Here is a 27,475-nt window from a genome sequence, read left to right on the forward strand (position 1 = left end):
TGGTTTTCAGTATAGACAATGATGTTGGTATTTTTAAGAAATCTGTCAAGTCCTGTATGTGATGTCCATCTGCAGTTCATTAGCTAATGCTGGTCAGCCATGTTTAGTAAGGATGCATTCAGATTGGAGCAGTGTAGAAAATGGCTAAATCCGGGGAATGGAGATGCTTAAAAGAGACAGAAAAACTAAATTGTTTATAAGCAGTAAAATACAGGCTGAGAGGGGACGTGATTACTGTCTAGAAATTCCTTCAGGATGGTAAACAGTACTGAAGGAGAAGAGCTGTTTCAGCTGAATGATATTATTATCACAAGAACAAATTGGTATAAACTCACTGTGACTTTTGGACTGAAATTGAGAAAGAGGGGTTGCTGGTTGTCAAAGCAGGGAGTTCAGGAACAGCTTTCTAGCGGGAGGAGCAAGAAGCAGAAGAACCTAAATGCTTTTTAAGATGGAACTTGACAAGGAAATTGAAGGGATTATATGATACAGTTCCTGGTGATAACACAGGCGTGGAACTGATAATGCAGACGATCTCTCTCGCTCAGTCTGTGTTCTTATGTGGAAAATCATTAAGTGTTAATCTCACCTCTTCCTTCCCTCTTCCCCTTCCAGCTGGAATGGGTTTAAAAAAATAAATAAATAAGTAAAGATACTGTCTCATCATGACTTCTGCAAGTACGGTGAACACAACGAAGCAGGAACTGGGCAAAACAAATACAGGGATTTTTTTTCTGAGTGTGGAATTTGTCAAATCAAGGGACATCATGGGAATGAGGGAAAGCATATTGCTATCAGTGGTGGTTTTCATGGGAAATATGGATGTTGACAAAGCTGGAAAGTACTCTGTTAGTTCAGATTATCTAATTTGAGCCTGCATCAGTTACACAAGTTAGAACAGCCTAAGAAATGGTATGAAGCTGTTCTGCACAATTTTCACAGAAATGCTGTCATGATTTTAATTAGTCATTAAGTCACTCTTTTTCAGATTTCGCTTCCTCCATTTTACCTATTTTCTTTGCTTATTTTAGTCATTGCCTAATTAGGGAAGGAAAGGGAACCACAGATTTAGAAAGAATATCTTAAAAAAAAAAAAGTCTTAACTTTCTATCAAAGCCAAACTTTGATACTTCAGTGGATGTAGAAGCCAAGATTAAGTATAATTTAATTTGAACATTGAAATTAGACAAGAGTAAGACTTAATTCGTGTGTGAGATAAAGTTTTCTGGGATGCTTCTGTATTATTTTAACAGGAATGACATCTTTCATGTAGATAAATGTTAGTATCTTAGCAGCTAACAGTCTTCAGGGCAGAGTTACCCTTAGTACAAGCATTGTTTAAACTCCTGAGTCTGACTTGCCAGATAGTGGAAGTCTGGCATGGGGTGGCCTTGGCATGAATACCAGCCTTATCTCTGCAGGCAGCCTGAGTGAAGCCGTCTTGAGTCATGGGTGTAACGGACTTGGGTGCAACAGTATGTGCTTTGCCGGAGAGACTAAGGGGATGGACATTTAGGGATCTTCAGGTTATAAAAAGCCCAGGTGTGTGCCCTGCTTGTTGTGTTTTAAATGGGATCTGAATGTAGCAGTGCTTTTGGAAAAGAGGATCTAAGAATGCTTAAGTTGCCCTCAAAAATTTGTCCGAAGTGTGTGACAAAGCAGATGCCCACAGTGTTTGTAGGCAGAGCAATATTCTTATATATTACAAAAATAAGGCCTGAAGAGGTTAAAAACAGGCCACTTTAGATTACTAGGGAAAGCAGGCTTATTTTCTTCCATGACTGAATTCTGCAGGAGGACTTTAGTGTCCCTTAGCAGGAGCTGAACGCTTCCAGTCTCCTTTGAATATGGCTTTCTCAGCTTAATTCCCTCTGTTGTCAGACAGCTGCATCTTTTCTAGCCAGTGGTGGGCAAATTGATTTCTGTATACAACAAGTGATTTGAAAGTGAAGTTTCACAGTGCGTTTTAGGTAGCAGTGGGAGCTACAAACGTAGCCCCAAGTATCAGAAGATATGAGCCGTCCCGTCAGATAATTGAGATCCCAATCTATAACTAAATGAGCATTGTCTTTACTGTTTTGTTCACCAGGTGATGACAATTCTGGAAGGAAGGTGATTACTTTCAGTTGCTGCCGTATGCCTCCCTCCCATCAACTCAATCACACCAGATTGCTGGAGTAAGTTTCTCTCAGTCCCCTGCTTGGATTACTTTGCATTTTATAAGTGAACTTCTGTTAGTTTGTTTCTAGGTGAATTAACTTTTTGGGAGGAGAAGCCGGGGGCAGAGAGTGAAATGTTAATATTAAGTGAATGAAATGTGCATGAAGCTATCGGAGCTCCTTCACCGGGAATCTTGACTAGAAAGCGCAATTAACTGTTTACAGAAATTATGTATTGTGGTCTTCATATTATTAATGAATTCCAATGGCATTTAAAAATGGAACTCGTCATGAGAACCAATGAGATAGAAATTCAAGTATTTTAGTGCTCTGCACGTATCTTCTAGTGAACTGTAGGATTTGCCTTAATTTGTTATACTTCATCTTCTAAGTTACTTAGCAAGAATGTTGTTTCATTATTTATATGTCACTGTTTTTCTTCTTTTATAAAATAATCAACCTTACTTACTGTATCGTTTTGCTTAACCTTTTTTTATCTCACTTTGTGATGTTTGTTTTTAGTGTTAACGAGGTTGTAAATATGAAAAATCACATTCTTCTTCCATATAAACTTGATGCAATGAGGTATCAGAACATGTTTTTACCTAGATTCCCTAGCTTGTCGCTACAATGGAGTCGATTTTGTCAGGAGAGCTTTGTCCTTATTAAGCATTTTAAACCTATTTTGCGTTCTTGTACAGCCTCCGTTACCAAAATGTTTGAGCACTTTTCAGTATGCCTGCCCTTACAAAAGAAGGAGTTGCTGTTATCTTAACTTTTCAGAAACAGAGAGGGATTAAAAAACAGGTTATGTAAGAGGTGTAAGCGTTTGAAACAACGCTGCTTAATTTGTATGCTCCTCACGCTGTTAGCATAGTTCAATTGCCTTAAGCCAAAGCTTCCTCCTATATAGTTTAGAAGGAGTGTGAGCACCCTGGAGGAAGATCCACAGCAGTCAACTCATCACCTAGGGGAGCTACCCGCACTGATTAGTAAGTAATGCGAAAGAAAGGAGTGACAACGTAGCTATGCAGGTCTAAGAACCCTTCCTCAGCTCTGCAAGGAGGCACCTGGATAAAACTGGATTTCCAGCCCTCAGGAATTTGAACAATTAAGTGCTTTTCTATATCTGAGCCTACATCATATTCTCTTGGAAAGTCCATGCTGAGATAGAGAACCGAAAGCAGTTACCTGAATCTGAAGCTAGCGCTGTATCTGTCAGGTAATCTATGCTTTAAGTAGTTAGATCAAGCAGTTGAATTTTGAGGAAAAGACTGTGCCGATTAGGCCCAGATTGGTAGGTTGTTCGTGATTAAATCACTTAAAAGATTGATCTGGTAAAGCTTTTATAATGTCCCTGCAACTCTGTTACAGACTTGGAACAGGTAGTTGACTGTACAGAAATATTGTTATTCTATGTCCACAAAACCCTCTCCGTTATTTTTAGAAGTACAGACTTTCTGAATGCAATGTGCCAAGGAATTACGTGTCATAAAATAAAGCATGAGGCTCCCTGTATGTAGGAGTGTCTTTTTAGGTGTATTTTGATTTCAGACTGGTTACAAATCTTGAATAATTGCTACTGCTATTTCTATTAAACTAACATCTAATACTCAAGGAACAAAACTGCATTATACTAATTGCGGTGGCGGTCCTTGTGCCATACCGTTCACAGTCTTAAGATTTACAGTATGTTGAGGGGAATAAGCAGATAAATGAGGTGGTGGGAGTACAGGGTAACAGTGAAGTTGCATGCTTTTGCATAGGTGAATAGTCAAAGTGGCCTTGATACTTTCAGATAGCCACAGCCTAATAAATGCCACATGGAACTATCTATTAAATGAAAATAGCCTACACACAATTAAGAACAACAGCTAGAGCTATGCCGCAGAATGATAAGAAAGCATTGAGAACGGCATAAGAAAGTTAAAATCTGACACAGCAAGAGATGAGATCAGATTATTCTCCTCCATCATTGCTTTATTTGAATCATTGAGCTGTGTAATAGACTGTACAGTGTCCTCAATTGTAGGAGAAAGGAAAGAGAAAAGCATCTTAAACTATACCATAAAAGAATCAACATAAAGAAATCTGCTTATAAAACATGCAGTATTATTTCAAGATGGGATAACTAGTGTAGTTCCTTAAATGAGTTTCAAAGGAAATGATCTATGAACACAGTCCCTGCAATACAAACAAGAGAGAGGCAAACATAATCAAGGAAAACGGTTTGCAGTAACTATTCCTAATTGGCAGTAATTAGCTGATGGATTTTTTTCAAGAATTTGAAGTATTTTAAATTGGGAGGAAAAAATAAGATTTATTTGTCATTATTTTGAAAAGTCAGAATGACGATGTTTACTTGACTAATAAAAAGGAATTTACAAAGATCAGAAGAAAGCGAAATAGAAGTTCAGTTAATGTCAGTTAAAATGCATCTTTTTTTAAATTTCTTGGAAAACATGGTCCCATATTGTCTTCCTCTTTTAGTGGTCCATGAGTACTGTACATTTTGTAATTAAACATGTTCTTTCAAATTTGGAGGTTTATAGTACCGTGGAGTTATTGAACTTGTTTGATAAATACTTGAAAGCAAACATGAATTTACATTGCTAGCATTCTGTGCAAAAATAGTACATTTATTTTCTCAGCTACTGGTTTAAAAATCTCATCCAATATACTCTCTTAAAACTAAAATGTTGTCTTCTCAGGTATTTAAAGTATACTCTGGACCAGTATGTGGAGAACGATTATACGATTGTCTACTTTCACTATGGCCTGAAGAGTCGGAATAAACCATCTCTGAAGTGGTTGCAAACTGCCTACAAAGAATTTGACAGGAAGTATGTCTCCAAAATAGTTGGTTTACTCTTTCTGTTGTGTAATGCCTCTAACTTCCATGAAAGAAGCATACCTTTCCTGATCGGCCAGCAGGCTGTTGAGTTTATTTTGCCACTGCAAATTCTTGTAATGAACTCGGTGCTGTTGATTCTATTAAAAATGTCTTCTATGCAGTACTAATCAGCGTGCTAGGTGCTGGGATGGTTATCCAAAGGTATAAAAAGCATTGGAGCAAGAATCACGAGCCACTGCTTTTCTGTGCGCTGGTTAACAAGATGTTTGTGACACCTTATTGGTCGTTGTTCTTAATTATCTCACAGTTATGGTTGAACCTTTAATCGTTCCAAGGCTAGGTTGTACGTGTAAACGGAGAGATTAGTTTCTGACAATCTGTATCTCATAACCCTTGTGGCATTTACTGGTTTTTATATATATATAAAGCCCATAAAGGACCACTGCATTCATAGACTTGTGACCTTTGGAATAATGCTGGCTACTGTTGAAGATCTCATGTTTTAATTGGATAGGGCATAGTCCAGCCAAAACTACTAGATGGATTTCATTTTAATAGTGGAAACTAAAGTTCTGATGCTTATTCTCTGAAAATGAACACTTACCGATGGAGCTGACGGTTTTTATTAACAGCAATTAATCTTTTACTGTGTTTGTAAGGTGTCCTTAAAACGGCAGCGTGACTGAAAGAGAATATATTCGAAAAAATAGCTCTTTCCTGATGAAAGTGTGTTGGGAGGGATCATACCTCTCTGATTTTTCCAACTTGGGAGATGGAACAGGAAGTAAATCTCAAAAAAAGATACTGTGAAAAAGATTAAGGGATGTTTCTAGACTAAACTAGCGTATTAATTAATACCTGAGCATTTCACAGGAGTACGCACTCTGTTTTGCAAATCGAAGTTGAGATGTGCCTAGTGCCAGAGCTCAGTCTTCTCAATTTCACCCAGTACTATCCTGAAACCCTAGCCCCTAAAACATGGGAAAATGAGGTTGTGCATAGCAGCCATCAGAACTGCAGCATGAAGCTGTCATCAAAAGCCTCTAACTGCTCTCATGTGATTTTTACTTTTAGCTCAGCAGCAGACTGAAGCTTACTTTTTGCTGATAGGTTTCTCAGTATGGTCAATACAACGTAGCCTGTTATTTCTGAGACTGGGTAAGGGAGAAGAAAAGGAACGGGTGTCTTGTCTTCTGTGAAAGATTTGGAATGTCATAGCTTTTTGCTGTTCTGGGACAATTTCTGAAAATAAATGGTTGTATGGTCCTGGAAATCTGCTCTATCATACTGTTTTCCTTCTGGGAGAATCCCAAGCAAAATTTACAGTTACTGCCTGGGGAGAGGCAGTAGGAGGGCAATATCTTGCTTAGTTTCATTCCCTTCTGGCATGGGAACATACCAAGTGCACAACACGACCCTCACTTAATGCCAGAAATCCATTTTTTCCATCCCCCACGCTGTCCCAGAAAGCAGGAGAATCAAAGGGAAACAGATAAGCCTGGGTAACCGCGTAAAAGTGGGCAACCTTACACACACTATTATATTCATGGCTGGAGTTCTTTGCATATTGTCATTAAGTTCACAGCAATATTCACAGCCCAACATATATTTTTAGCTATACTAGCCAGAGAAAAAACAAAAAAGAATACCTCCGAGCTTCTTCCCTGTTTGTGTGTGTTGGGGGTCAGAGGAAAGAGGAGAGGAGAGTACAAAGGAAGATAACTAGCATCAAGCAAATGTTTAAAAGGAATAGTTTCAAAAGGTTAAATCTTGCTTTTCAGACTTACAGGAAAGGCTCAGGAAAGTATTTCGGGCATATAACTGTAGTCCAGGAAACTATCAAGCATGTAAACTTTCACAAAAGTGATGGCTGATACCTAATTGCTTAAAGATACAAAACAAACTTAAAATGTAAACTTCAGTGAAGCAGCTCAGGGTTTTTTTGCTTGCTATTTTTTGTTGTTGTATTTGGGTTCTTTTCTCTGTTCACAGTGGTGCCAGTTGCACAGTGTCTGATAGTTGTCTGCTTGGATATGATACTGCCTTTGTAAAAACAGTGCCCTTTTCTTTCAAAGATGTATAAGCCCAATTAAAACTGAGAAGGAAAAGCTGCTGTAATTGCTAAGTTGCTCCCCTCTTCTTATCATAACTTGTTATGAGAAGGTTTTTCCTAGGAGTTCATGATCATTTTTTGCTAACAGTAATCCTTGAATGGTGAACATTTAGGAGGAGTTTTCCCTACTGGGAAAGAGACTTAGAGAAGTAATAAGCAATAGTTTATATATAGAAGCAAGATACTTGATTGCTGCAAAATGAAATTCAGAAAATGCATAATGTTGAGCGAGATCAGAGTGTTTTTATGCAGCCTGGTTTTCATTTTTGTTTCAACTCAAATCCATTATTTATTGTATCGTGATGTGACACTGCAGAATAAAGTAACGCTGTAACAGAGAACGGTTTTCCATTTTAAACAAAAGGGACGATCTGATGTAAATCAGTGTGCAGTTGGCTTCATCTTTGATAATTACTATCAAAACAAGGCAAATGTAGTCAGAAGAATAAAAAATTTAGTGTAAATTTTACATCTGAAAATTTAGAAATTTTCTCCATCATGAAAATTCCTTTAAATGGAATGGAAGGAGCTGAAGGAAAGTATTTTTTATGTCATATGTTTTTTAAGGCTCTTCCTCCTCTTCTCAATTCTTTGTCAAGTTGCCTCTTCTCCAATACTTTTCTTTCCCTCCCCCAGTTATTAAACCTACAAGACAACAGATGCTGGGTTAGTAATATAATAAGTAGTGTAATCTTAGCCTACTATTATATTGTCAAAACTGACCTTTTTTTATTTTTATTTTTTTTCATTTTATATTCAATTCCCTCTGAATTGGGTCTTTTCAAGGTACTTGAAAAGAATGCTGTATAATGTTCCAGTAATAAAACCTTTCATTCAATTGTAGCTATTCAATTCTACAGTATATGATATTAAAAAGTCTAACAATTTCATTTTCTTTTTCTAGGTATAAAAAAAACCTTAAAGCACTGTATGTTGTACATCCAACCAACTTCATAAAAATTCTGTGGAATATTTTTAAGCCTCTTATAAGGTACTTGACAGTTTATTCAAAAGATTTTCTTGTTTAGTTTAAGGATGGTCTGTTCTGTAATAAATTGCTTTTAAAAAGGTTTGAGGTAAAATATGTCAGGTAACCACACAATGCACATATAAAATGTGGCTTGAACTAATGTGTAAGGTGAGCTTAAGCTTGGGTATGAATAATGGGGTAGGGTTTTTTCCTTTCTAAGAAAAGGGAGTCTCAATTCATAGCATGTTTAAAGGTAAGGATATGCGTTCAAGTAAGTATCATTTTAAAGCACAGTTACATGATAAAATCTGTGGACTTTTTTGTTCTGTTTTACAGCACTTAGCACAATAGAACTGGGCCAGGACTGGAATTGCTAGGTGCTATGGCAAAGCAGATGATAAACGGTTAACCCTGGGTCTGAGCTCGAGTGCTGAGATGAATAGGAATGAGATTACTTGTGTGTTCAAAGTTAATGGATATGCCCTGAAGTGCCCATAAGAATCTGAGACAGAGGGTTTAAACGGTGAAGGTGGGCTTATGTTACTGCTGGTTTCTTTTTCTTTGCATGATAAAAATTGATGCTGTTTACAATCTATCTGCATATCTACACAAATATTAATGATAAGATGGTTGGGCTTGCTTGGTTTTTGCTCCTGAACTCCTACCACTTTTAAAATACTTCTGACCTTTTTTTGGATTATACTATGAATGTTCTCAGGGTTGAAGGAAGCAAACAGCTTATCTTGAGAAGCCATAATGAACCAACTAAAAATGTCCATTATAGTAACTTGCAATTAATTGAAGTTTTGACTGATAGAAAGTTAGTGAATCCAAATGGGTGGTTTAACTTCTAGACAGATCAAAACATGCAAGAAGCATGTGAAAATATAAATGGTAACCATGGCTAAAGATCATTCTGGAATATACTCCTTTTGAAACAAGGAGAACGACCATAGGTTTATATTTTAACTGGCAATAAAATAGATGCCGTAGGTCGAGGATGTAAACTAATGGTGAGAGAAGTGTGACTGAAGCAGGAGTCCAGTAGCTCATTGTACCTCAGGAGTGAGATGGATTTTTTTGGTTCCTCATTCCCTGTCAGATGGGTATGGAGAGCTTTCTAGGAGGAGGCTTAGGAAGCAGGCAAGCAAGCAAGCAAACAGGGAAAACACTTCATGCATTTTTCAGCACTTGGGCAAAACCAACTTTTTCCTCAGAGACGGCAGAAATGTTGGGGGGAATAGCCCCAGTGGAAGTCTGCTGAGAGAGGCGAGGGGGTTAGGCAGAGCAGATCTGTGTGTGCCCTGCACACAGAGCCTTCAGGGTAGATTGAGCTCAGCTCTGCAGAGCACAAGGGCTTTGGTGTGATGTACTATGTGGACACAGGTCCACCTATTAGGCTGTAAAACCTCCACAACAGGTCTCTTGAAAAGTCCACTGGGAGCTACTAAATAGAAAGATATCACCTCTGCTTCAGTCCATGAGGCTGTAAGTTGTTGGAAGTTGGGAATGTGTTCTGGGGAAGGATTACCTTGTGCTTTTGCTTGTATACGCTTCTGTTCATGTCTGTTGTTAGTCACTGTCAGAGGAAAGAGACTGATTTACGTGGGCCCAGAATGGGCCGTACATATGTTCTTACATGGTAGTTATTTGTGGGGCATTGAGAAACCAGCTTCAGGCCTCAGGAGTTAAGCCAGACATTGCATGGTTAAGAGAAAGAAGGAAAGTAGGGAAGGATTCCTTTTTATAGCTATTTCTGGAGTGTACTCAGTGGTCAAACCACAGCGTGTAACCACAGCTGGCTCTAGGATTTGTCTCTTCCTGCATACATCTGTAACCCTCCTTGCTCTTCAAACTTCTGGCAGGAGTAACACGCCTCAGGGGTTTGTGCAGGTAGTGCAGCCACAGCTGGGCAGCATCCATGCTGTTTGACTCAAAGTAGCAATTAGCTGTTAATTCTTACCAAAGGAAAAAAAAATACCGGTACCTCTTCTAAGTACTCATTTCCCCTGGATCTGATAGGATATCTACATAAATAAAATGAATACTCCCTCCCCACCTCAGGACAGGTGACTGACTTTTAAATTCTTGAATCAGGACACACTGACTTTTAAATCCTTGTTTATTTCAGATGTGAAAATGGGTAATGCTGATACATTTAAGCAATAGTATCTGGCAGAAAATTGGAACCAGGGCTTGTCATCTTAGATGCATCATCATCTTGACCTTTTGAATGCCCAGCATTCTTGTTTGCATTTGACTTTTACTGCTGTGTACCTGCATGCTTGTTTTGATTCTAATTTAGTACTACTCTACTCCCAGTTGTTAGAATATGTAATGAACAGCAACCAATTTGTTCATATCCTGGGACTGACAAAATAATTAAAACCATGAGTAAACTCTGCATAGCTTCATAAGCCAGAGCACCAAAATCAGCTGAAGCTAGGAAAAAACCCTCTTTACTGCTGAAAGTGGTTTAATTATCAAACACTCTCCTGCATTCACGGTTCAGGTAGACTGTCTTATTTGTAAAGTAAGGGGAAAAGTAAGCATATAATTTTACAGCTGAAATATGAAAACATCCATGTATGATTTGCCTAAATTGTATTCTCATTAATGAGTAAAACTTACTGATATCGTTAACTTACTAGAATAGTACAATTTAGAATTTGCTCACTGTACCTTCTCCATCTAGGCTGGAATAATCTTACCTTAGCAAGTCATGCTTTTATTTGAATATCGTTATCAAACCAAAGTTCACAACAAAGGATGGAGATGCCTCTGGACTTTGTTTCCTAGCTTTGCTGAATTATAGCCCAGACTCATTTGTGGATAGAGTTTTCCAGAAAAATCACAACTGTAAAATGAATGCCATTGTCAAAAGCATCTATTTGTTTTTCTGTTTGTTAGGAACTTGGCTTGAGTACGTTTACATGAACAAAGCATTTGTTGCAACCTGGGCGAACAAATAGAATTTTTAGAGCAAAGAACAAAAGTAATAAGTATTTTAGCATGGTTATGTTTCAAAGTGTTTAAGAAAATGTAAATATTTGAAACTTTTCAAGCTGCAAAAGAAGTTGATTAATTTCCTTTACAGTCCCCAAAAGAGCAAGAAGTTAATGAATTAAGTCAAATGCATTTTTTGCAAAGTGCAAACAAATGTCAGAAGAGCACATTTCTATGTGTGAGCTAGCGAAAGCTGCCTGTCTTTTATCAACATGTTATCTTTTTTGCTAGTGGTGGTGCGATAGTATTTTTAAAGAACAACAAAAATTTCTAATTGCTCATGACTTAATTATCTCTTTTGTCGCATGTTTTATATTACTAATGAGTGATTACTTAGAGAATTCATTTAGCCCACTGCTCATCTAAGTTGTTGAAATCACAGGCCATTCTGTTAAAAAAAAAAAAAAAAAAATCCACGAGCTCAAAATCTCTGCATTCGTACACAATCAGACTGAAATCTATCAGTGTTGCAATATTGCTTTCCTGTTAGCAATATTTAGCACTTAATTTGAATTAAAAGCTTGTCAAATGCTCAAGTAACTTGTATTTGTGCCATCTCCCACTAGAGGGAGCCTGTGTATGTCTGTTTGCCATTTCAGTGATTAAATTCATTAATGGAAGACAATTTTTCTCCAGTTTCACTATCAAAGTAACTTGTAGCAAAGTACAGTTTTTATCATACACACCTGTTATTTTTCTTGACGCTTCATTACATTTTGTGTTGCAGAAAAACGTGAGATTGAGACTGTGTATAAATGTGTCCCTGAACCGTGTTTAAACATTTTGGCCTGTATGTAATCAATTCTGGCTGAAACTCAAGGCCTATCTAGTGATACTGGTTCTTCAAATTCAGAAATCTGTATTGTGCAGCTCATCTACAGAATCTTATTATTCAGCATGTCTTTTAGAAGCCATACTCTAAAAATCACTTTTTCCAAAAAGGATGAAGCTGATTGCCTGACACTTGGAAGGGTGCACACTATACACTCTGTGAAAATTATGCCTGTCATTTACTAGTTTATACTATACATCTACAGGTCCATTATTTTGTCTTTTGGTAGGGAGGAGTAGCTAAAAAACACAAACATGATATCCTGTTGGCCATATAACATCTTCTCCAAAGTTAACATGAAAGTCTTCTACACAACATTCCTTTTGGCAAGCTTTCTAATGCTACGTGAAAGCTGTTTTTTAGTGGTTTTTAAAGCAGTGTTTTTCATATCTATGCAAATCGCAAAACGTTCAGATGGAAGTCAGTTATTTTTATTCAAATCAGACTCTCAGGCATGCACTGTATATGTTTGATCATACGAAATGAAATACATCTTATGTCTCCTGCTGCTTCAATTGCAGTCTAATTCTGAGTTGCATCAGCACTTACATTTTTGTAATAGAAACTAAACCATTCATAGATGTTCCTCCCATGCTGATTTTTATACTTCTTTCCAATTTTTTTAGCCATAAGTTTGGGAAAAAAGTCACCTACTTGAACTATTTAAGTGAACTGAGAGAGCATCTGAAATATGACCAGCTTAATATCCCTCAAGAAGTCATCCGGTACGTGGCAGGTTTCACATACCTTGTGTCACCTTTTCTCAGATGGAATTATGGCATGTTCTTTTTGTTACAGGATCTAATCCTATTTCTTTAATGTCTAGAAGTCTAATTTACCTACTTGTGTTTGGTTAAATATAACTCTGAAAGCTGCATTGTCATCAAACACATACTGAAGTGTTGTATGTTTACAGAAGAGAATGCTCTGTAGTTCTCTATGGATCTGGAACATCTAAGTCTCAGCTGTGGAGAGTTTTCTTAGTATAATTGCAGCCTCTGTGTGAGCATTAACAGAACCAGTCCATGTGTTAGTATTGCTTTTGAGTACCAAGTAATGTTCATGGACAAAAATATGCTCCTGACCTATTTACTTGTGTATTATAACAGATCAAGTGACTTTCTTTTGTTAAGAGCATTTGCAATCAGCACAGTGTTTAAATTTTATGGATATGTCTTTTGTTAGCAGATCCATGACTTTTATATTGTGTATGACTTTTATATGTGTATATGTGTGTTAGGGAGGGATGTTGGAGAAGGGATGGGAGAGAAAAAGAAATGCACAGGGCTGGAATTGTCAAATGCCAGTATAGGTATCAGTAACAGTCTTCCTGATGCAGTGCTTTACGTGGCAATGCTTTGATGTACTGACAGGAAGTGATTTTATGTCATTACTGAACGAAAGTAACTGGAAGCTTTGATTATGACTGTTACTGATGCCTGGTGGGTTTTTACACACCTTTTGTGTAAATGTGGAATAACAGAAAATACTTTACAGCTCTAAGGTTTATAAAATGTACTGCGGGCAGAAAGAGGAGTTGTGTTTTGAGTAGCAAATAGGCTTGACTTTTGCTTTTAAATTATAGCATGCTCCTATTTTTTGGACGCGTTTATCACTGTGCTCCACTGGCTGAAGCAAAAGAGCTCTTCTGTGTCTTGCTTAAGTATTCTCCCACAAACACTACTTAAAAATTTCACAATTTGATTTGATTCAAATCAAATGCAGGTTCTCTAGGACCTGCAGAATATTTGTTGTCAGAAGATCAGCATCGTGATCAATACTGGTGGATGTTCATACGTAGTTTGTCAGCTAGCTGTGATGCACAGAAAATCAATGATTTCTTGATTTTTGCAGACATGATGAAAATCTTCAGGGGAAACAGAAGGGAAAACTGCCACCTGTGGTGAAGATTCCTCCACCAAGACCACCTCTACCTACCCAGCAATTTGGGGTCAGCCTGCAATAGTAAGCTATGAGATTTGTAAAGTGGTACCTCTCCGCTTCATCCTGTAGCCTTCTGTAATGTGCAGTTTTGACTGGACACAAAGTCTGCACAAGTTTTCTTAGTATATGTTTAGTTTCTGTCATTCTCTTTGAAAGCTATAAAACTATGGGGCTAGATAGTAGCTTTTATGAATTCAAGACAGGTCTCTCAGTCCCCATGACCTGTTTGGTCTTCATGTTTACAGTATCTTCATAGTACTTACTGCTAGCAGGACTGCGAAATCCTCCCAGTGGACAGAATTTTTGCCCGTATGTGACAGAGCCCTGAAATAATCTGTTGCTGATGGATGCTGGCAAGTATGAAAGTGTTTTGGTGGCGTTTAGACAGTGTGTAGCAAAGCCATGACAAAGTTTCAGGCTCCAAAATGGCTGCATAAAGCCAAAATGGATGTTTGAGCCTGTATATATTGTTGCTTTGCTGCTCACATGTTGTTCTGATCAGTGTTTTATGAAATGAATAAAATAACACTCTATTCCAGAAATGCCCTGACAGCTGTTTACATACGTTACAGCACTGTATGTGGTATAAAAAATGATTTAATTTACAGGAGGAATGGAATTGCAGTAGTACTTGCAAGATTCAATTTTGGTTTAAAAAATAAATAAACCCCCCAAAAGCTCTACAACAGCAATAACAAAAAACTTTTAGCTTCCCATGCTTAGTCGTTTTTGTCAAAGAGCTACGGAAAACTCTATCTTGCTAGGTCATCCTGCCCAAAAGCAGTTGAAGAATACTGTTCACATTCAGCAAAGACAATTTTATCTGTGTTAAAAATGAAGCCTACTTGATACATGGGCATTTGCTGAATCCCCTCCCACTCCACTTTTCTGGTTCTAATGATTCAGCTGTAAATGAGATATAAAATAAAATTTTCCCTTGGTTAAATGTGTAACATCAGTCCTCTCTAGAAGGCCTGAAATTAGAACAATCAATATCTATTGTGCAAGAGCTACTATGACATTAACTTTTATGATACCTCTGTAGAGTTCAACCTAACACTTGAAACATGGCTAACTCACTTTCCTAATTCACAAAATATCTTTTAGGTGGTCTCTATTGGGTCATTAAGAAGGACAGCGTTTTATGCCACAGCTTCAGTAATAAAGATGGACCCATTTGCAGGCATCAGAGCACTTGCCTCAAGCCAAGCCTTGCTGCCCAAGCAGCTCTAACCTCTCAGAGACTTAGGCAATGAGGCAGCATGTTGTGTGCCACTCTTAGCGCCGGTTAGTGATCTTTTATTTCTCTGACTGTCTCTGAACAGTGTTTTTCACTGGGCTGCATGTGCTGAGGGTATTGCCTACCTTTCCCAGCCCTGCTGCTTTCCAACTGTGTTACCATGAGCAAACAATATCCTTGCTGTGTGCCTTAGTTTCCCTGAGGAGATTCTGAACTAATGCCACCCATGTGTAAGTTCAGAGCGCTCACATGTCTAAAATTCAAGCACGCAAGGATACGCGTTCATTATTTGCCCAGCGTTATCCAAAATCCCTCTTGCAGGAGAGCTGGTGCTCTGTCACCATATAAAAGTCAAAATAAATCCCCGAAAACTTTTAAATGAGAAATAAATGAGTTAATTTAGATTGTATTTATGAGGAAAGACAAAGATAATGGAGGAGAATGACGTGTGTTGAGAACTTCTAAAATCTGAACCGAGAAAGTATAAATTTTTAACTTGATGAGTGAACTGCTTTTGCTAATTCCCTCTCTTTTTATGATGTCTATAGCCTGTAATGGCAAAATGTCAATCATCTCACACCTGTCTAGCAAGGAAGCAGGTCTGAAGTCTTCACCTAGGTGAGGTTCTTTCCATTTTCTGATGTGTGATACAGGGAGACCCTGATTTTATTTTGTAGAGTTTTGTGGGAATGTTTGTACTATGTGCTGTGTATTTTGTTACAGTAAAGTAAAACTAGTATTATCAGAGATGCTACTGAGAGAAAGCTGTTCTCGTTAGAAGACTATTTCTCTGTGGAGATTTTTCCTCTAGTTTAAGGAAAAGAAACAAAACAAGAAGACCTGTAGGCCTGAGGCTGCTTCGGTTTTAATGCTTCTGGGATGACGATTTTTATCCAGTCTGTAAAAGGATGGTGAATGGGATTTAACCAAAGCCCTCATAGATGGCCTAGTTTTGATCATATGTAGTATGATCAATATGATCATGTGTAATAATGGTCCGTCCCCCAGTGGCTTCTGGTGGCAGATTGTGGTCAACCCATACTCCTACCTAAAAGATCTTTACTCATACCCTAAAAGCAAAGGCAGTGCATTCTCAGGAAACGCTTTCTCATTTAACTTTTCCCTCAAGTGTATATTTGTTAATGCATTTGGTTTCCAGAGATGTACTTAAAAACTAGAACAGCAGAAGTGACAAACATTGCTTCAAAGACCCCTCACTTTTGTCTCACTGGGCAGGGGGAAAAACCTGTTTTGTTAGGGCAGAGAAACAAACCTAGAAGGAAGTTTTCATCTAAACATGGATAAATGGCCGTCTGGGACGAGTGCTTCCTCTTAGAGGGATCTGTTAAGTCACATAGACGTTTTTAACCTTGTAGGGTGAGATTTTCAAAACAACATAAGGCAGTTGGACATTTAAAAATCATGGAAAGTCTATGAGAGCTGAGGGTATAGTTTTTTGAAATATCATCTGTACTGAATTGGGTTTAATTTATGTGAGGTGAAGAGATTATTATCAGGTTAGTTCAAAGCTTTTCATTCTTATGTTACCCTCAGCAGCTCAGGGTCCTATATCTGAATTTAAAATGGTTGCATTTGATCTCTTTAACCTCTCAATGTCACCTTAACCTCTTGAGGGGGGATGGGGAGGGGGAACCACCAAGCACTAAAATGACTTTTATCTCTTTAAAGAGCAAAATGATTTTTATATTTACTCCCTGAGGTGATTGTGCAGAGAGGAAGAAAATCCATGTCTAAATATGTAGGTACCATTGAAGGAATATGGGATGATATTTGTGCGGTTTTGGCCATAGTTAGCAGTTAATATTATTCATGAGGAGTATAAGCAGAAGTTATTTGGTCATTCCAACCATGTGAGTGTAAAAGCTTTATATAGCAGCATACTCTGAAGGTATGTCATTTGTGTCCCATAATTTAAAACATCTATTTTAGACATTTTCAGAGAGTTTTTAAAAATAATGTATACTAGTTTTTATGTCTGTCTGTTATTTTATGTATGTAAGTGCAGAGAGAGCTTTAGAAATTAGACTTTATTTAAAAGTGTTTTTCTATGAATCAAGATGTTGCTGTTGTATGGTGCAGGAAAATAAATGGAGCTGTAGACGGGAGCTCTGACTAAAGTTCAGAGGAGAGTTTGGATGGTCATATCTTTCTTTTTACATTTTGCATGCACTATGTTTTATGTGCAGCATAGATCAACTGCATGCTATACACATAGAAAGGAAGGTACTTTAGGTGGTTCTTCCCAGGAGTTAGGATCTGCCTATGGCTCTGATCTTGCAAATGCCTATTAACAGGGACCTGTGAAGGAAGCTAGAGTCTTGTGCAGGAAGCTAGAGTCTTGTGCTATTTTTAAAGGAAAATGTTTAGTATAATTAACCCCACCCTCTCAAACTTGGAAATATTCCTACACAGTATGTTTGAATCTTCCATCTTCCAGAAGAGCAGGACAGTAAGGATATGAGACTGGGATTCAGGAGATCTGAGTTCTGTTCTGGACTGTGTCACACACACATATGTGATCCTGAGCAAGGTGTTCACATTGTCATTCATCTAAGATCTTAAGTGTCCATCCAGCTTTAGTTAAATGTACTTCTCTGGAATTTAAGCATGTACTTTGCAGTAGGCGCGGACGTAAAGTGGAAACCTTTGTCAATGTGAGCTTCCATAAAATGAGGGCTCAGTTATTTGGTCTTTGCAGCTAGAACTCAAATCTAGTATCAAATGGTCCTGAATTTTTCACTGAAGCTACTGTAATGCAAACAATAATAAATCAACTTAATAAAGGCAATTAAATCACCCAGAGATGACTTGTAGAATTTCTGTAGAACAGAGTGTGAGGGACTTAAAAAGATTGTCCCTCTCCCTATTTATTTCTTTATGCCTCCGTGTACGGAGCAGACCCCCACAGCTGCTGAACAGCGATCTTTCTGTGGAATTTCTGATCCAAATTCCACCTGTTTCAGTGGCCTAAAACACCTTTAAGGTTTGAAATTGTGTTAAAAACAATGTGATTTTCTTAAACATGTAAAATAATCCAACTGAGACTAGTGCTTAGCTTCATAATCTATTAGACAGGGAAGTCCTGGGAAGTCCTCCTGGGAAGTCTTATTTTTTCAATCAGAATTTAATAGGAATCCATGCTCCAATTTGACAAACACTTAAGAATGTGTAGCTCAAAGTGGGTGGGATAGTTCACATATTTGAAGTTTATCATGTCCTTATTTGTCTTGCTGATTCAAGTTCCTTATGCACAGCCAGAGTGGGCAGAATAACAATCACGATGAGCTAGTTTAAAGGTTTATCAAGTCTTGTGTCCTTTTCTTCAACAGTGCGCAATAGCAGATGCCTAAGGAGCAGTATTAGAACAGGGCAAGTGTATAGTGATACTTGCTCTGGTATAATGTCCTAGCTTCTAGCGACTGGAGACAGAGTACTACAGGGTACATGAAAATGACTTTCTGTTACTTACCAGTAACTATCATTTCTGTAAATCTAGATGTTTCAAAGTTCATATATTGCATTTATGTAGCAAGGTTATTTTTCTCTTCATTCACTAATGCCATTTTCACATATGAAATGTAGAAGCAGTAGAAATGAGCTACTGAGAATATAACCTTGCTATATATAATATATCCTTGCTGTGTGTCAGGGTGCAAAAACAGGGTTTTCATTCTAAAAGGCATTAGTAAATATTTTATGTTTAAAAAGGCAAGAAAAAATTAGGGCACACTCTGCTTATAGTGATTAGATGAATACAGTGAACATGCATGAATGAAGATGCCCACATTTGCATCACTGTAAAGGAATTAATAATTGACTGTATGAGCCAAGCTGCATCATATTTTTCTGTTGTATGCTTTGCAAGCTGCTATGAACCCCTGTTGCTCTCCTCTATTTGCCTTTGTAATCAAGGAACACTACAGCTGAGCTCCAGCACAGAGCTGACCTTGACTAGCTATTGACATTGTTCTATTTTCTCCAATTGGTTTTAAAATCTAAAGTTAAATATCTTTTGAGAGAAGACAAGAAATGTTTTGTTTTTCTAGCTATTGCCATGGATGGGGAGAGGGGACAGAGAAAAATGCACAGAAATTGCAACAACTGTACAGCTTTTGCTTGTTGAATTGTTATCTGAGATGTTTCAGGGTGCTTTCTTTTTGGTCATAATCTTTCTGCTTGCGCATGCTGTGCATGTGTGACCAGGGAAAAAGAATATATTCTAAACCAAATCTCAGCATGTCTCAGTGGGGAAAAATGAAAAGGAGAGGAAGAAAGAGAGAGAGAGAGAGAGAGAAAGATTATCAGCCAAGAATACTTAATAACACTTCAGAACAATGTGTAAAGGCCTTTAGTGATAACTGTCCATAGTCTAGAAATGAGTCACTGGATATGTAACATATTGCAGTAACTAATCATGTGCTCTACAGTGAGGAGGAGTATTCTTGGCTACTGTGTTTGTTGGAATGGATCCCTTTTGAATCTGACGTATTGTTGTATTATACTATTCATGTACAGGAATCAGTTATAGAAAGCTGTACTGTGCGTTGAAATACTCTGCTTTGCTGTTGTCTCTTAAGCAGGAAGTGTAAGAGATCTCTCATTTCAAATTGCCTGGAGTAGTGCCTGATCTCCAATGTCAGTTTGCATTGTCCGTCATAAAGCACAGCTGCTCATCACACCATTCCAAACAAGGAAAGAAAAATGCAGATTACTCGACAGGATCCTCAAATAGAGAGTAGAGGTGCAATTTCATTTTCCTCTGAGCTGGTCTGATTTACATTAGGTGAGGTAATGTCCCTATCATTTTCCATCACCTTAGGTCCTGTAAACTGAACACTGTGACCCACATTGTGAAATACTGTGAAAATATGCATCTCTGTTTTCCTCAGTGCTGGGAAAATGGAACAAACCTCTGCACGTGCCTTACAGTGAATATTATACTCTATTTTAAAATACCATTTATCTTAAAGACCTCTTTCATGTACCTGGAATGGAAGCTGTCCTTCAAGGGGAACAGGAATCCTGTGGAAAATGGTAGATCTGCAGAAACTGTATCTTTTTTTTTTTCCTAGAAACAGAAAAATGATGTGTAGATTTTATTATTCTAACTTATAGCCCAGTTATTTGTCTCACCTCTCTGACAGATAAACTAGTGCTCAGCAGGAGCAAGTGTTACAAATAATCAGTTTGCTATTTATACGCTGAAATGGGGAAACACATTTATGGGTAACAATAATAATTAGAAAACACTTATAAAAAGCTGCTGGGTTGCTATTTGGTGCCTCTGGAGTGAGCAGCTGTAAGAAAGCAAAAACAATCAGTGCAACTTCAGAGAGACTGGGAATGGGTTCCATGAGCTTAAATTGTCAATAATAAAGATGTAACAGCTTCCAAGCAAATTAAAGTCTTGATGATGTTCCCATTTAAGTGAATTAGTCTTTCCACTAATTTTAATAAAAGTTGCCCTAAACGTTTAGGGTACTGATTTGAATACATGAAACAAAATCATTTGACACACAAGGAGTGTGTCATAACTCTCCTATTGGAAAGGCTATAATAAATATTTTTTTCCTTGCCTTGATTTGCTGCAAGCTTTTCCTCACTGGTATCCCAAACAGAAATATTGACTTCATCTCCCTCCCACTTTTCTTGTTTGGTCCCTCTCTGGGGGATATCCTTTCACTGAGGATTTCAACTTTGCATGCTGTGCAAAGAACCCCTGGAACTTCCTTCCTGATATGGTCTATTAGCAGGGCCGATTTACTAGCAAGGCTGCACAATCATTGCCTGTGCTGTTCCATTTTGTGCAGCAGGGTTATTATACAGCACTGATCTCCTGTGAGAGCAAATAATTCATATACAGGAAAAAACTTTCAGAATGCTGCATGTGGTTCATGTATTTTTTTGTGTCTGCGTGGCTGTGTTCCTTTTGCTGTTGCTGTGGACAACTTTTGCAGGGGCTGGTATGAGAGCTCAGGGTATTGCAGTCAAGTTGCTTGTTAACTTTTTCTCTCAAAGTTTTAAATGGAAGTCGAGGGAAGGGGAGAACGGCCCAGGTCTCAGAGCTGTTTTGAGAGCGCTGCACAGCTCCTGCCTGGTGGTAACACTAGCACTGACTTTCAGCACTACTTTGCCACCAGCATACGTGAAACCATTGTAAGACTGTTGAAGGTAATGTTGAAGCACAAAGGAGCAGCAGGGACTTGGTGCTTTAGGAGTGACAGAGTGCATCTCCTGATGAGTTTGGGAAAATTTTACTGTTGGGAGAGATACCTTACTGAGGTACCTACTTGTCACTGTGGTAAAGAAAAGGATGCTGCTCTGAGGACTAGTCATAGACTTTGTCCTGGTAGCATTTCAAGTCATGGCAATCTCAGTTGTGTAAGTTTTTTCATGTAACACTTATGGCCCTGGGTTAGCTCTCATAGATATCTGTGATGATGAAGATGATTGAGGTTGGACTTTGTCTTACAAGTCAGGTCATAAATCTTTCTTCTGATCATTAGCATGTTATTTTGATGCTGCAATGAATGATTACTCTAGCAAGTTTGATACTGTTTTGTATTGAAATTAGTGGTGCCTTGCCAATGTGTGAGGACAAGCAGTTGCATCATTAGATCTTAAAATCAAACCTGCAAGCAGCAGCAAATGATGAGAATTACTGATGTAAAGTTCATACTTTAGGATTATCTGAATAAAACTTGTTCCTTGCTGTTGATTTTTTTTTTCTTCCTGCCAGTGTGTTACGTATTTATTTGGTCAAATGTGTAAAACTGTCATGTTGTGAACATGGTACGTGAAAGTGAATTGTATTCTGTAACAAAATTCCAATGTCTATCTACATCAAAGAAAATTCCTCTTTCCTACTCAGTTCTTGTTAGATACTAGCAATACTATAGCAATACTATAGTATCTAGCAATCATGTGACAAGTTGCATGGCTTTATATAACACAAAGGTTACTACCATGGAAGTGACACACAAAATATGCATACTAGAGGGAAAAAGTACTGTACAAGAGAACCTGAAAAACATATTCACAAACATGCATGCCAGGAATGAGATTGAATGGTGAAAATGGGAAGGAGGAAGAATAGGACTGGATGGGAGAAGAAACTAATGGGGAGAAATGACTCTGCTCAGCTTTGATTTGTCCCTGGAGTGATGAATGAGATCAAAATGTTTGACAGCTGAATAACTGAATAGTGTGGAGTTTGTTCCCCTGTCAGTTAATGGAGTAACAGAGGCAAATCCACACGATAATTCAGCGCTGAAGTCAGGGTTCCGAGTCTTCACTTTGGAGGAACTCACCCACCACCCCCATATATAAAGCCTGGGGTAACCAACCTCCTAAACTTGGGGATCCAAAACTAGGCAGTCTACAGATCTTCTTCTAACACACTTAATAGGCATAGGGAAAGCATATGTGGCAGGCAGTGGGAGGATTTAATTTTAGCAATTTCTCCACCCTTTCATGCTGAATTTTGTTGCTGTACCAGTTATTTTAAAGTGTGTTTTTATGTGTAATGTAAATATAAAATCAAATACTGGATTGACCATTCCACTCAACAATGTTTTAACAGTCATATCAAATACACCTCAATTATTATTGGCTCTTTTATACTAATAAAATAATAAGCAAGTCTAGGCAGAAACAAAAGAAATCACTGTACTTTAAAAAGAAAGACTCTTAAGATTCATTCTCATCTACGGGCATAACGTCAACTAACAGCACTAGGTTGAGGGTATATTTAGATGTTGTGTGTACATGTATAAACATCTCATTTTCTGGTGATGAGCTGCAGCAATTGCAGTCTCTTATAATACATAACAGATCTCTGTTCTTTTGTGTGGATGCTTTATAGTTTGGCAGTAAAGCTGATCACCTTTTAAATGTCAAACAGAAAATTGTACAAAAATATATTTTAAGTATACTTTAAAATCTGGGATTGGTTCTTTATTTTGCTGTTGCTTACTGTAAGAATGGAGCGGAATACTCAGCAGATACTGACCATCTTTTTTTGGTTATACTTTGAAAATACCAAAGCCATTTTTTTTTTAAATAAGGAAGATAATTGCAGAATTTTCTGTGCTGTCTAGATCAAGAAAACGCTGTCTTCGATTTTTGCCTCAACTGCTCACTCATGAAAGAAAAAGAAATCTCATTTCATGGGAGTCATTCAAAGCTTTAATAAACTCAATCTCACTGCATCACTTTGCCCTCAAAATAAATAGTACAATATCCTTTTAATTCTACATACACAGTGGCTTAAAAAGAGACAAATGACAAAGAAAAATCTGCATGATAAAAGGCTCCCAAACTTGCAGGATCCCTTCATCAAGAGTTATTATAAAACATTCGTTGCAAACTCCTTCCTTGCCTACCTCTAAGCTGCCTTAAAACCACGTTCCACTGATGACAACGTACAACCAAATTAATCGAAACCATCACCGTTGTCGTCACTGCATCGTTGTTAAAAGCAGCCCTGCTGGGACGTGCCAATCTCCAGGAACAAAACTAGAGCAAAAACAATCTCAAGTGGGGGCAAAGTTAGCCCAGAACACCATTGTCTTGCTTTGTCCCTGACTCTGTTTCAGTGTAGTAAATAGCACTTACTTATTACGCATCCCCATTGAAGTTATACAGCTTTTCGAGGGAAAAGAAAGCATTTCGGAATGACTGCCTGAATAGGACTTCAAGTCACCTGTTTCAATGGCTTGTTCAGGGCCTTTTGTAATGGTGGAGAACCCTTGTGCTTGACGCAGGCACCAAGGTACAGGCTCCTTAATTTGTGGAATTAAATGTATGCTTTCAGGTATCCTTCGGGTTTTTTGTTGAAACTGCTCTGTTTTGATTTTGGGTTTGGCTTTTTGTCTGTAAGTATCATTTAAATGCTGTTGTTTCTTTTTTTGCCTCTAACAGTATCAAGGACAAAAATAAAGGCGAACTAATCCCACCAGTGCTGAAGCAAACTGTGTCCTACCTAAAAAGAAAAGGTGAGGTTTTTTTTTTTTGGTGGAGAGAAGGGATTTTTTTTTGTTTTGTTTTGTTTTTGGGTGTGTGGGAAATTTGTCTTTCAGAATCAGGACAACAGTATGAAACCATATAACTATCTGTGCCTAATTCAGCGAAGTTTATAGAAACATCCTAAATTTGAAGCATATGTTCAAATCCTGAAAACTTGAGTGGGAAATGGGCACTACCTTGAGAGCTTTGATGAATAGGGAAGATTTTATTATCAGATCATTGCCCCCTGGAGGGGGTACTTTTCATCCTGAGGATTAGATTAGGGAATGGCAAGTGAGAAAATATGTCTTTTCTTCAACCTATATTATATTGTTGATTTTAATTAGAACTCCCAGTGAAAAATCAATGAGAAGTTCTGTTTTTATAGAGCCAGTGGCCATAAAAACTCATTGAAAAAACTTCTTTTGCAGGCATAAGCATGAAGTCCTCTCTCCACAAAATATTTTTAGTGTTACGCAGTCAAAGGGCCTTTGACTGCAGTTCATAGCTATAATTGGAGTATACAGAGATACAGATTACAAAGTTCCACATTTGGAGGCAGCTGGCTGTACTGCTGGGCTCCCCAGCGCATACCTGACCAACACTAAGGAGGAAGTATCAGGGGCTATCTCCAGGCCTAGTACGCAGTATTCCCTGCATAGGGAAGAAGGTGCATGCAGGGGGAAAGTCAGAGAGGAGGTTGTAGTCTTGAGAACCACAACCTGATACCTGTTATTTCCCCAGTATAATGCAATTGCACATTTTCAGTCTTAATTTTTTAAGGCAATGACAATAACATTTCCATAGCTTTTTGTGTTCCAAGATCTCAGTGTTTCACAAATGTTCACTAAACCTCACAGTATCAATGAATCTATAAGCTAAGTGACGCTTATCTGACAGGTGACAGAGCAGAAACAGCATAGCACAGTTATATGAATGGCACAAAGTTACACAGTGGTAGAACTGGGAATGATACCAATGATCTCTGAAAAGAAGGGTATAAAATTTTAATAGGTGCCTCTATAGAGGCAAATGAAGAAAATCAAAATGTGTTTGGTTCACTTGTTTCAGAAAAGGAAACATCACCTGGACTTCAATTTGTCATTAGTTTTTACCAAGTTTGAGTAGCGTTTGAACAGATTTGGAAGATGGGCATGATTTTGGTTAAGACAAAAAAAAAACAGGCTTAGATCTGTATTTTACTGTTAAATAGGATCATTTTATCTAAGATTTTCCTTATTTCAAAAGCTTTTTGTATTGACAGCACAAAAATAAAGAATATAATATATATATTTTGAATAAAATTCATCCTTCTGTAGAGAGGCTTACCCAAAACAGATATCCCAGAAAAATCCTGATTCTTAATTTCTATCTTTGAGCTGTCATTCTGAGCAAGGTGAGTTTTGCTTTCAGAATTCGTATATATGCATCATTCCTCTCTGTTCTTTTTAACTACTGCCACCAGGGCTTGGTTTGAGTTTGAGTTTATCTGAGCCCTCAGTGAGAAATTTCAAACTTTTTAAAACGCGTACAGATAGGCCTCACGTGCGTGAAGAAAAAAGCCTGACTGGGAGGGGAAGAAAACCACTGCGTTTCACCTCTAGTGCTGATTGTCAAGAGAAATCCTGGCTTAATTTAAGTCAGTGCAAGATCATATTGATTTAACTGGTGGCAGAACAGACCCTTAGTGTCTTGCCCTCATTGCTAGGCTATGCTCCTTCATATTTCAGTTTATCCCATATTAAATAAGAACATTAAATAGCTGCCCATTTTATTCCTACTTGTGTTTTGTACCTTGAGCGAAACTAATTCGTGATCTGCATAAGGGAATGAGAATCAGTCAGCAGATACCTGCTGACAATTGGCAAGCAGTGGAACATAGCATCCATAAGGGTGCTTGTGTACCGAACAGTTGGCTCCTTTTCCTCATGAAATTGCTGATTTATCTTCCAAATACCTGCAGCAACCAGAGGCCAAGCGTTGGAGTGGGGCCAGTTCTGCTATTACAATATCTACTGATCTGCAGTAGAGGAAGAGTCCTTAATAGACTTTACTGAAGGCCGAAAGTTGAAGGTCAAAAGTGAGGACTTCACTCAAGCTCTTAATGCTGTTTGGATGTGCTGTTTCCAGACTAGTGTTAAAGATGAAAGCTTTGCCGGTGTAGTATGTATCAAATATCTTATGGCAGGATACAGGGAATGTAAATTGTTCACTACTAAGAATGTTTAAGGCAAGTGACTGGCGGCTTGAGACAATCTCTGTAATTATAATTGTAAGTGGATAATTACAGGTTGTGTAGTGTATCAGTGCATGCCCCATCTGCAGATGAAAGCTAGACTTTTTCATGTCTTAAATTGTTATGAAACAATCATCCTTGCATATCTTTAGCTCATCTTAACAGGCAAATACCTCTGCCTTACTAATCCACTGGAGTCAGAGAGCTAAACCAAGGATGCATGTGCACTAGTGTCATTACTTCTCAGAGCTGTTTCTATTTAGAAACTGAGCAAAAATATAGTCACTAAAAACGTTAATTGATTTATACCTGGTGGGGGGAGGAGGTTGCGGCACTTCCCTGGACCCCTTTAAAGATTTTAAAGAAATCAGTATTGTGTGGTCATTATCATATTTTGCTGGTGACTGATGTTTCACTAGTAATTTCGTGTACTGGTTTGACACAAAAGCTCCTACATATCATGTTTTTGTTCTTTCTTGTTGTTTTGTCTCATCACTATTGCACCAGTCCCGTACTCTTACCTCTCGCCAATTGTGGAGTCCAGCTCAGATACCCACAGTTTTCTGAAGCAACAAAATGAACTGTGCAATATGGAAAAAACAAGTTTCAGTTTTCATGGTTGTGATGAAAGAAAGGGTTCTTTCAACCTTGTCATTGCAGAATTTCTACTAGATGAAATATTTGTTATTCTGAAAGCAATCATCCTCCTTGGTTTTTCTCCAGACTTAATTTTTTTCTTTTTTGGCTAAAAATATATCTGTTCAGCGCAGTATTGGCACAGTCTGTAAAGGATAGCCTCTGAGGAAGTGTTACGATACTTCTGAACAGAAGCACTTGTCCTAGTCTGTGGATATATGCAAGTCAGTGGCATGGTGATTCTGGCCACTGATGCACAGTCTAGCCACGCGCTTGCTAGCTGGGCAATCTCATTTTTTCCCCAGCTCTTTGTCTTTACGTGCCTCAAAGAATGAACGGCATGGATTCTGCCAGTGATGTTATTTTCCAACCAAGCACAAATTTGTTCAGAGCTGACATATTCCCTATCATAAGGAGATCTCCACAAACCAGATTTCTAAGGCAAGATGGCTTGTCAG

General features: G+C 38.0%; 1 protein-coding gene across 10 annotated transcripts in view; it reads left to right on the forward strand.

Moving 5' to 3' along the window:
- Positions 1-27,475, forward strand: part of ARHGAP8 (Rho GTPase activating protein 8) — a 103,760-nt gene that overhangs the window by 37,440 nt on the left and 38,845 nt on the right. For all 10 annotated transcript variants that reach the window (XM_068951447.1, XM_068951506.1, XM_068951524.1 and 7 more), the window contains 6 exons: positions 2,090-2,177; positions 4,871-5,002; positions 8,031-8,117; positions 12,561-12,659; positions 13,789-13,899; positions 24,062-24,135. In XM_068951447.1, the coding sequence (XP_068807548.1) occupies positions 2,090-2,177; positions 4,871-5,002; positions 8,031-8,117; positions 12,561-12,659; positions 13,789-13,899; positions 24,062-24,135 (591 nt within the window). The remainder of the gene's footprint in view (positions 1-2,089; positions 2,178-4,870; positions 5,003-8,030; positions 8,118-12,560; positions 12,660-13,788; positions 13,900-24,061; positions 24,136-27,475) is intronic.

This window comes from Struthio camelus, chromosome 1 (genome assembly GCF_040807025.1).
Source record: "Struthio camelus isolate bStrCam1 chromosome 1, bStrCam1.hap1, whole genome shotgun sequence".
Taxonomy (NCBI): Eukaryota; Metazoa; Chordata; class Aves; order Struthioniformes; family Struthionidae; genus Struthio; species Struthio camelus.